At 47.2% G+C, this 11209-nt stretch overlaps 3 protein-coding genes across 3 annotated transcripts; 2 read left to right on the top strand and 1 right to left on the bottom strand.

The window, feature by feature from the left end:
• Positions 1-1218: 1218 nt before the first annotated feature.
• RTC1 (SEA (Seh1-associated) complex subunit) lies at positions 1219-5023 on the top strand (the record flags this gene model as incomplete). The annotated part of the gene is made up of 3 exons (XM_049250318.1): positions 1219-1445; positions 1533-4918; positions 4968-5023. The coding sequence occupies 3 exons, from the start codon at positions 1219-1221 to the stop codon at positions 5021-5023; spliced, it is 3669 nt and encodes a 1222-aa protein (XP_049110678.1).
• A 1210-nt stretch (positions 5024-6233) lies between these two features.
• On the bottom strand, positions 6234-8088 carry LOZ57_001225 (uncharacterized protein; the record flags this gene model as incomplete). Its single annotated transcript, XM_049250317.1, has 2 exons — positions 6234-7157; positions 7210-8088. 2 exons carry the CDS (start codon positions 8086-8088, stop codon positions 6234-6236), a joined length of 1803 nt encoding a protein of 600 aa, XP_049110677.1.
• A 200-nt stretch (positions 8089-8288) lies between these two features.
• On the top strand, positions 8289-10158 carry LOZ57_001224 (uncharacterized protein; the record flags this gene model as incomplete). The annotated part of the gene is made up of 5 exons (XM_049250316.1): positions 8289-8786; positions 8839-9315; positions 9368-9994; positions 10047-10079; positions 10141-10158. The coding sequence occupies 5 exons, from the start codon at positions 8289-8291 to the stop codon at positions 10156-10158; spliced, it is 1653 nt and encodes a 550-aa protein (XP_049110676.1).
• Positions 10159-11209: the final 1051 nt, after the last annotated feature.

The raw sequence follows: 11209 nt of genomic DNA, 5'->3' as shown, positions 1-11209 counted from the left end.
GTAATCAAATGTACGGGAAGGGCTTCATCTTTGAAATTCTAACGCGCCTAAGACCGCTCCCTAATGGCAGGGATCGCAACCGAACACTCTGGGAACGACTGCCTTGTTAGGTCGCATTACTTCTTTTCTTCAATCTCGAAATACGAGTTGATCTGCACCTTTTTACTGAGAAGGATCTTTTTGATCAAACATATGGCTGCGAAAAAAAAAAGCCTCACTCATGAATCGTTTGATTCTTTGTAGCTAAACTAGCGGACGCTAAAACTGAAAACGCGGGACACTTGACGTCCCTCTGCTCAATATATCTAGCCAATAATAGCCTTCGGTGGCTTTGCTTTACCGCCCTGGAGAAACCCCAGGACATACAAGACTACACCTTATCAGATATGTATACACTCTTTTTGAATGGCAGCTTCACATCGGCCAAGTAACTGCCGAAATTTCTACCCCGCATTTGACTCTTCAGATCAGAGCTTGTAGTAAGATATTGCCATGAGAACCCCCCGGACGATGAAGCTTTGTAGCTAACACACACATCGTACATACATAATTACATACGGAGTGCATGGTGTTTATTGTGCCTCCAGCTGTGCGTTAAACTCCAGATCCGTATCCAGCAGATGTAAGTCGTACCCATGACCGGAGCCCAGCACAGGGCGTCCGTGTTCCGAATACGATTCTTCGTTTCAGCTGGAGATTGAATAATAGCATGTATGGGGGGAGTACGTGGATTAGACTATGCATTCAGAAATACCTGATAATGATAACAGCCTGGTCAGCTCAGCATTCAACAGTCAACGACTGGCCAAGTCTGCAAGAACTACTCCGTACGGGCGGTGGCTAATGCGAGATCAAAATGTCTCAGGATACCCCAGGATTGTGCTTCAGGGCTACCACGTCGTCAGAGTCGGCCGCTGGTCCTGTTGTCCGTCCTAAAGGAATGTCAGACGGCGATTGGACGATTGGTGCCGAAAGGGCTATTCCTGATACGGGCTAGCGACATGGTCACGGGAGGCCTCCCGGCGCCAAGCCCACCGGCGCTAGCGCAACTTTAATCCGGACAGCACGTTTTGGGAAGCTGCCGCACATGACAGCTTCATCGCCTGCCACGACCGGCTGTGCTGTGAGCTCTCCGCGGCGTTTGACAGAAATGGATCGGCAGCCCTTTCATTGCGCATTGCCTGGCTGCAACATGGGCGTCTGAAATGAGTTTCCATAATGGCGGAATCTCTGAGGAACTCCGGTTCTTCAAACCCGCCATCTGTTTCCCCGCTTCCTCCTGCTCCCCCTCCCTTGCCGCCGCAAAAATATGCCATCAAGGCTACCAGCGCGCTCGCGCGATTTGCGCATCCGTTCTTTTACGGGTCGCGTCCACCAAGCCCCCAACAGGGCTCGACGCGCGTGACCTCAGCTATATCACCCGGCTTAAAGCACTCAGCTTCCGTGTAAGTTCATCTGCTTCCGTGTGCCCTATAACCAAGTGATACGCATGGCGAAATTTTGCCTTCTGATTATGTGCTTCTTCTTCGTAGGCCTGGGGCATCACCTGTGCTTTCCCACAAAACCGGCATTCCCCTCGCTGCCCTCGATGTCTCACCCCAGCGCACCCATGCCGTCCTGGCCGGTAGGGAAATCCTAAGGACAATCAAGGTCACTTCTGATCATTGCTCTGAGGACACTAATATCCGCTCCGCGATTATCGGATACTCTGCAGCTCATAATGCGTCACCCGCGGCTTTAGCATCTAAGTTCAAGGATCAGCTGTCGGCAAAGGACGTTAAGTGGTCCCATGGGGAGTATAGCACGGTTATTGCAACAGCCGCCACTAACGGCCGAATCGCCATTTTTGACCTCAATCGCGCCGGCGTGGAGTTGGGCCGTTTTCATGAACATATGCGACAGGTCCATCGGCTGGCGTTCAATCCACATCGTGGCGCATGGCTATTGTCGGGAAGTCAAGATGCAACCATTCGTATGTGGGATCTACGCGTCTTCTCGGGGGCAAGAGGCGTTGTGAACTTTGGAAGCAAGCATTGCTTCAATGGCCATAGTGAGGCTGTGCGGGATATCAGGTGGTCGCCTGCGGATGGCGTGGAATTTGCCACAGCCACGGATAGTGGTGCAATCCAACGGTGGGACGTGCGCAAAGAAAACGCTCCTCTAATGAAAATTAATGCCCATGAGAAAGCGTGCTCCGCCATTGATTGGCATCCAGATGGTAAACACCTGGTTAGTGCCAGCGCGGACCGTCTCATCAAAGTTTGGGACTTTTCGTTATCGGATAGAAGGCAGAAGCCTTGTTTTCAGCTTCGAGCACCCCAATCAGTTATGAATGCCAGATGGCGCCCAGCTTCATGGACAGGAAATGATCAAGTCGGAGATTGGCAGTCAACTCAAGTGGTAACCTCCTATGATCAGGAAGATCCCCGCATTCATTTATGGGATCTTCGCAGGCCTCACATTCCATTTAGAGAGTTTGACCACCACAATCGCTCCGTAACGGATCTTCTTTGGTTTTCAAGCGATTTGCTGTGGTCCGTCAACGGTGAGGGAGTATTCACACGGGCTGATATGAACCATGCACCCCAAGTAATCCAGCGGCGTAGACCTTGCGCTATGGCTTGGAACCCAAATGGTGGACTTGCATTCACTCGTCAGAGACCTAGGTGCCAACTACAGAGTACCAATTTTGGAATCGAAGAATTTCTGGAGCGGGGTTCGCAACCTGGAGCTAATGATAAAAATGCTAGCTTCCCTGATGATGCCACTGATGAACCTCCAACGAATCGTAAGCGATCTAATAGAATTCCGTACGCCAGGTTATCTAAGTCTCTTAGCGGCACCTCCTCGATTTCAGAGGACGACATCCCGCAGGTGGTACCTCTTGAGAAGGCTGTTGCTAAAACCGGCGTTTATAAACCAATTGACACTGGCGTCATTGGGAGCATTCCTAGCGTCACTGTTGACCAAGATATTTTTACATATCTCGTCAAAAATTATTCACCACTAATCACTAATCATTTTCCTGAAGGTGTCTCAGCATCTGCCGTGGATTCTTTCTTGGACAGTTTCGAGCATAATGCAATACAAGCTGACTGTGCAGGTTTTTTTAAACTCGGTAGAACGTGGCGGGTTGCCAAATATGCAGTTTCTGTCGAATTTGCTGCTCGAGCTCATGAGCAGCAAACGGACAAATCTACTGATATATCGCATTTACACGGCAATGAGCACATTGGTGAAAAGATATCTGCGAACAAGGAGTCTATAACAGGCACAATCTCGACTCATTTATTTGAGGACGAAACTGATACCAAATACCGATCTCTTGCAACGCCTGAGATTGATGTAGAATCTGATATTGCAACTCCTCTCGCCCGGCCTTTGCCTGAAGCAGCACCTGATGAGTTTGGCGATGATGATAATGAAAAGGAAAATTTCAAGCAGGATTGGACCGAGCTTCCACCGCTACCACCAGCCGTGCTCCCATCCAAAAATTGGGTCTCGGATCATAAAAGACCCACTTCAGATAACCGTCCAGAGAACATTGAAGACGACGAACCAGAAATTAAAGACGGGCTTCTCACGCCTAAACGCTTGTCACATGAGCATCTAAGATGTTCTGACGCCGGTCAGAATGAGTCATATACTGATGGGCACAGGTCTGCACCCCGTACTATCAACAGTCGTGGGACCTGGAGACACCAAGAGGACAGTGATTTTGAACATCATAACAGTTCACCCAGCCATGACTATGGTAGGCAATTGGAAGAGAAAAGTGACGTTCTGAATGATTATGAATCTTTGCCAAAGGGCGTAATGCCACCCAATACTCTATCTCATGGGGGCCCGCCCCCACATCGCCCCATACCATACGCCCGCCATGATTCTGGTGAGAGCTTTTCAATGTTCTCGGCTTCTACAGATAGCTCTCACTATACAGCATATCTTACTGATAGGCCGTCATCACCACAAAGAAAGTCCGATATCTCTCACCTGGGAGATAGCCCTTGGTCAGCAGTTGAGGAGAGCTTGCTACAGAGCATCCCAGAGCACGAGGATGACTCCCCTTCCAAAAGTAGAGAAAGAATTAACAGTGATGCCTCTATAAGCGAAAAGTCTTATGAAGTTATTCCCACAGAAGTACACAACATACATCTTGATCGCCCTCTTGCACCCCTCCCATTCTTAGCTGAATCTGCGCCTATTCCGGTTGCTAAAGAATATTTTTCCTTTGAAGGACTTTTTGCTTCACCAGCGACCCACCTATTTCAAGACGGCAAGAAACCTACACAATCATACCCACCATGGAGCCCACAAGCTGTAATCAGAGAGGCAATTAGGTACTATGCGGCTAGTTCAACTGTTGACTTCGTCAGTGCTGTCCATTTTCTGCACAAGCTGCATGTTGTTTTTCGTTCTCTTGATAATATCATGCCATATGAGGAACGAGAGCTCATTATCCAATCTTACCACGATCAGCTTCTACGGCGTGAAATGTACGTGGAGGCCGCTGAGATCCGGCGTCAATGCGTGCCAACATATCCGGCAGTATACGATTACGCTCTTAAAGACATTTTTATTAACGTCTATTGTTTTCAATGCAATAAGCCATACGACAATCCAGTCCGCAATAACCGGTTGTGTCATCGATGCAATGTTGCACAACCGCCTTGCACAATATGCATGAGCCGCACTCCGCCAGAGAAATGGATTATGCAAGCAGCTGCTTTAAGTGATAATTCTAGCCAAAAGCCCAAATACAGCTCCGTCTTACAGTCCCGTCCAGAAAGGAGCCCGGCTAGTATTCCCCTTTCCGGTGCTCCAATACTTCATGGCCATGCACCTGAACCCCGTCTTAAGGCGACTACCCGCACTGGCGGCTGGACTTTATGGACTTGGTGCCAAGGTTGTGGACATGGTGCGCACACCGCCTGCCAACTAATCTGGCTTAGCGACATGTCACTTAGTGAGGGTTGTTGCGCAACACCTGGCTGTGATCATGACTGCGGCCCAGGCCCCTTAAGAGACAAATATCAGGCATCTAAAAAAAAAACGCGTGACGCACAATCTTTGCGTTGTCCTAGTGCTGTGTTTGCCAAGAGAGACTCCTGGACTGCAGGCGAAAGTAAGGCTGTTGAGAGGGTACGCGGGATGCTGGGCACGGTGGGCTCTGCAGGACTAGGGTCTGCTGCGTCGTCACCTGCTACTGTTATGACCAGCCCTGACGCGTCGGCTGTGTTGTCTCCGAAAAAAGTTAGGTTGGTTACGCCTGGGGAACAGGGAAGACAACAGGGCACTAAAATAAATACTAATAGGAGGAGGGGGGGTAATATTCTTAGAGGCGGGGGCCGAGAACGTCTAGGATAGTATCTGAAACCTGAATATGCGTCCTCCCCCACCGCGAATGCATCACGCATGCAACATATATCTGCTAGCTTTTTCTATTATACCCTATTCGAAGCATGTTGCTTCTTTTCGTCTATTTTCGCATTGCTGAGTAACTTCTACTTCCCTTCCTGCCTCCTTACTCTGTTGTTTTCTTATTGTCATGGCATCTAAGATGTACTGTACTATAGGGGATACTTTGTCGTTTATGGGAGTACGGAGGGCCATTGCATCTGTTTTTGTTTGTAAGGTTCTATCTGCCATAGTGATGGACCCCTTTTTTATTTGCTATTTGTGTGACAAGCAATGCTAGCACACTATCTACCTCTGTTGGGTAAAGTTTCAGCCTGAATTCATTTTTTGTCCTAGGATTAACGAACTCCATTAACTCTCCAATATATCATTCATGGCTTCTGTGAAATGCCTGACTTCCTTGGAATCAGGCGTGAAGTGCACATGTACTTGTGGGGGCGCATGATCCTCATAAGCATATATACCTGGGCTAAGGTGCCAGAACTTTCAGTCTAAGATAGGACTATAATTTTGATAACTTGGCAAGATGCAAGTCTGTATCTCGTTTGGTGAATCTGTTACTCTCCAAATAGTAATTCTTCCATAACTTGTCAATTTAAGCGCCGGCACCAAAAGAATAAGCTTCCGCTAAGCCCTAGAGGCGGCTAAATTTGAAGTAGTTACATCATTGGTAACTACATAAGAGCTGGTAGTATTCATATAGATCCCAATTCATCAATATTCATCAGTCCTGCGGGTAGTCATTCTTCGTACATGTTAAAATGCTAGTGAACATCAGCATGGCGAAGCATATGGTGTAAATGTTCAAGTGTCTTTTAAAATCTTCTTTTCTTTTTTGCCGGACCGCTTTTCAATTCTAACTGCTGCTTGAGAGCTTCTCTTCTTTTATTTGCTCGTTTCTCCAAAGTTTCATCTTTAGTAGGTTCCATTTCCTGCTTTAAGAGTGTGTAAGATGAATCAGTATTCAATCTCGAACTTTTTGGCGGTCTTCGTTTTTCAGCTGCATTGGCATCTGCATATTTGTCGTGCTCGATGTCAGATGGTTCATCAGCCGTTTGCACAGTTTCCTGCCTCAGTGTAGGACTGTTTTCGGCAACAGTATTGTTTTGTTTCCGGGAAAGCTTATCGCTTCCAATCATGCCGAGCCTACTTTTGCCTTTCGGTGGTTCTAAGTCAGAAACTTCATCGTTCATTGCGACTTCCTTTGAAGATCCCTGGCGCTCCTTTACTCTTGAGGTTGAAGCTGCTTTTTTGCCTCCTATTTGGCCCAGCCCACCTTTTACGCGAGGGCCTTTCAGCTTCATTCCATGATGGAGCGATTCATCAATATTGTTGTTGGCCTCTGGCGGTGCTGCTTGCTGTTTGACTGCATGGGATACGCGATCTTCTTTGTATTGTGCTGGCCCGGCATCCGTCGAAAGTCTCTCGAGAAGGTTGTGGTGAGGGATATCAGGAGTAGTTGATTTGTCAGATTTTCCCGTTAGCAAGCTGCTGCCCTTCCTTTTACCACCGATCACCCCTATGCCTTTAGCTTTTGCCTTTTTGGATGGAACCGAAGGATGGGGATTACTTGAAAGAACTATTTCGTCTGTATAGTTATGGATATTCCCCTCCCTAAAATTAGCTTGTGACGTTTGTTTCACTTCTTTTCCAATGGGAGAACCTTCTGCCTCATTGCTACCGCCTATCATAACGCTACTTGGCGAAGGCTTTCTAAGTGGTGCAGGTGATGCATGAGTCTATTCGTCATCAGTTAATTGTAGTTCAAGAATAAAAGAATTGTGCTCGTACTTCGAATTCGTCCTCAGTTTCAGTTTCGGGTTCTATGAGTTTTCTAGGTTTCGCTTTTAATGCTGTTGGCCGTGAGGAGTTGCCACTAGGACTGCTATGATGCTGTCCAATTTTGGCCCACCAATCCTCTCCAATAGTTTCGGGCTTAGAGCTAGAAATAGAGACTGAGAGTTCCGTGACAATATTTTCATCTAGGTGCTGATTGAGATTACCCTTGGCAAACTCCGAGTCCCAGGCCGTTTTATCGAAAGGAGCGATGCCTCTAATCAATTCCGATGCGAGTGAAAATGTAGATGCCTTGCGCCCATGTCCATATCGTGTGCCCGTCAACGATGGGAACACTGTGCTGAGATCGATACCAGAGGCTTCTAATTTGTCAAAAAGTTTGCCTAAGGCCCAATCTTTGTCCTTTAACTTCTCAGTAAGAGCTTCCATTCGTGACTCATAACTAGCGGCGACTCGAAGAACAGGGAGAAAAAGTAGCTGGGTTAGGGAGCTCTGGGGCAGTTGTGATAGATTTATAATCCAGGTAAGTGGTTCTAAAGGTGAAGGCAACTTTGTCTTGGTGGATAGCCTGAGGCTACTTCTATTTTGATGGCCTTGTAAGGTGAGAGAGGTGCCGCTCTCTCCGTTTAAAGCATCACCGAGCTTTTGAAGTAAAACAAGATATTGATCATCATCCTCGCTAGGATCAATGCTGGTATCATATTTAGATGCGTTCGCAAGGACTTGCTTGCGGCTCAGGGACTCGGACCAAACATAAGCCAAGTCAGTGACAAGAATCTCGTAGCCTTGTAGGCTCGAAACGTAGCTGAAGAAAAGGGGAGGAAGATTTCCACCAGTGTCAAGAGGCAAGGACTTCCAGCGTTGCTGCATCATGATCGATATATGTATCTAATATTCCCTGGCCATTTCTAGCGGTCCGTGCCTCCTGGTAACTTGTTGACGATTTAAGCTTCGATATCGCCACTCAAGGAAGCTTTGCCGAACTCGCTTGAGTTTCCCCAGCCAACCTCTTCAACTCCATTCCTGATAATCTCGACCCTGCGCGACTGACGTTATAACAGCCGCCCGAAACGATGTCACTCACATTTCGTGATAAAAACCCCTCAAAGCGAAGCAGGTCGCGCTCCCCCTCGAAGGGCCGCCCCGAAAAGATACGCTATGTTGACGACACAAATCATACCCGGCCTCGCATGAGAAAGGACAATAGTAGCTCTCAGCAGCCATGGAGCATGAAAGAGCAGGCACGGCTAAATCTACTGCAAGAAGATGAGCAAATGCGACATTGGGTTGCGCAAGAGGATGACTTTGTGCTCCGGCAAGCCAAAAAGAAGGCTGAGATACGGGTAAAGGAAGGGCGAGCGAAGGCCATTGACTGGCTCACAATAACTCTACGCGTTATCGACCCGACCAGAAATCCGCTCGACGATGAAATTCCAGACTCGGATCTTGATTTGATTGATCCAGATGGCGTTTTTGAGGGATTGTCCGTTTCCCAACTAACTAGCCTAGAGCAAGATATCGAGACCTTCTTGAAGCTTGAAACCAACCTGGAAAATCGGGAGTATTGGATGGTTTGTTCCCTAAGCGTTTCATATAAATCAATGAAACTAATTCTATTCGTAGACTATGAAAGTAATTTGCAATGACCGAAAGCAAAAATCCGAATCGTCAGCACCTGAAGATCGAGTTGTCGGCTCCGTTGCTGCCGATATCAATAAACTCCTTTGCCCAAAAACCTACGAAGAGCTTGTGACTCTTGAGACGCAGATACGAAAAAAATTGAACTCAAGGGAACCTATTGACACGGACTACTGGGAGCAACTACTGAAGAGCTTGACTGTCTGGAAAGCCCGCGCGAAACTAAGACGTGTCTTCCAGGCTGTTATCAAGGGGAGATCTGAAGAGCTGCAGAAACAGCAGCGGGAGGAAGCGGAACATTTGCAGGCAAAACTTGCTCCTCTTGCGCCGTATGCTGACGTTGAAAATGCCCAACGAGCCGAGCCACCTAATAAAAATTTGGATCCTGATCCACTATTGCAGCTTCAGTCTCATGACAGGAGCCTTGTGATATTTGATGAAGAATCTTTTCTTTTCCAGGTGGTATGCTGCCCAATTTCGTGCTGTTACCGGAGTTTTATCTGACCCTACATAGTTTTCTGAACGAAAAAAGATATTAAAAATGGGTTTTGTGCCATTACGTCAACGATCCACTGATAAGATAACGCCCGCCATTTCGAATACGCTTCCATCGTCGACTGTATCTGCAGTTGCACCACGCTTTCTTTCGGCACCGAATGACGATTTCTCCCAAGCCACAAAGGCTTTATACGAAAGGGAGGTTGCGCGGGGGATCAACGAAAACGAGGAAATTTTCGCTGGAGAAGAAGTTGTCAATTCCCCAGTAAAGCCGGCTTGGGCCAATAAATATCGTCCTCGTAAACCGCGCTACTTTAATCGTGTCCAGATGGGCTACGAGTGGAATAAATATAATCAAACACATTACGACTATGATGACCCCCCGCCGAAAGTTGTTCAAGGGTACAAATTTAATATATTTTACCCTGACCTCATTGATAAAACTAAAGCTCCAACTTATAAAATAAAACGTGAACATGGAAGAAAACGCGGCCAGTCCTTCGCTGCTGCGGGAGAAGAAGATACGTGCATCATTCGTTTCATTTCAGGCCCACCATATGAGGATCTCGCCTTTAGAATTGTAGACAAGGAGTGGGATTATAGTGCTAAGCGTGAAAGAGGGTTCAAAAGCACATTTGAGAAGGTAAGCTAGGTGGCCCCTAATGACGAGATCCATCTAATACATGTTGCTTCAGGGCATTTTGCAGCTACATTTCCAGTTCAAGAAGGTATTATTTGCCTTTACCGCTCTTTATTTCCACCATAGAAATTTCTAACCCATGTTCATAGGTTTACTATCGCAAGTGAACTTCATGGGGCCGTCTCTCCTCATGCACTGTGTGTGGCGCTGCCGCTCCCTCCCCCTGTCAACCCATCACAATATTTCACTACTAAACGAATCCTAGGCCAAATCTTGATTGGCCAGAGTAGTTATTTCTGGGTGGCAGTTCATTCATCGCCGTACTCCGTACATTACATAGAATTTCGGAGATTTTCTTTTTCTTTGTCTCGTGCATTTCCAATACATTCTGCATCGAATGGCTTACTCACCAAAATTTACTACGCCTCGTTCTACAATGACTTCGCCGCCAGCAACCACCCTTGACCTTTCGTTTCTCGTCACGGTTTTATTACATGGTATTCAGTTATACGACATCTACGGAGCTTTACTCTTTCATATTGTGGTTTTGGTGCATAATGGAAGGAAATACTTTGGCTCCTGGGTATCTGTTATATTCGAATGGTAATTGAACTTTCAGAATATCAGTTCTATTGGGATCTTCATTTTCAGCGAGCGGGAAAGACAGCTCCCTGAGACATGGGACCCCCAGTGGCCCTTGCCCATTGGGAAACGATCTAGAAACCATAAGGCTTCCAGAAGCTTTGTCTGACCACTATTCGGGGCCCCAGCCACCTGCCGCTATACCATTCTGCAAGATGTAACTAGTGGCGGATTTTCAACCCTACATGCAGCTTCCCGTCCGCGCCCAATCCAGCATCACTATGTGACGAGCTAGGCATCTTGACACATTTTCTTCCCTTCCCCGTTCTCCCACGCTACTGTAGACGTGGATCTTGGCCACCCTTGCATTTAGTCCGCCCTACGTATGGGGCACCAGCCAGCTTGCTGTTCCACAAGGCCTTTACCTTCAGGCTCGATACAATGTTATACCGGATCTCTGTTTAGGTTCTGGATCCTAATTCTTTGTTTGCTTCTTTTTCTATCGTTCGCTCTCCACGGCTTATAGGAAGCAAGCAAATGCGCTTGTGCTCTGATCAATTTGGAAAGGTGTTTCAGTAACTTGCCCAGCCGATACTTCATTTGTTTTCTGAAAACACTTCCTACTTGCTCTTATCT

This window comes from Ophidiomyces ophidiicola, assembly GCF_022830035.1.
Source record: "Ophidiomyces ophidiicola strain CBS 122913 chromosome Unknown scaffold_3, whole genome shotgun sequence".
Lineage (NCBI taxonomy): Eukaryota > Fungi > Ascomycota > Eurotiomycetes > Onygenales > Onygenaceae > Ophidiomyces > Ophidiomyces ophidiicola.
This window is presented reverse-complemented; position numbering and strand designations above follow the sequence as displayed.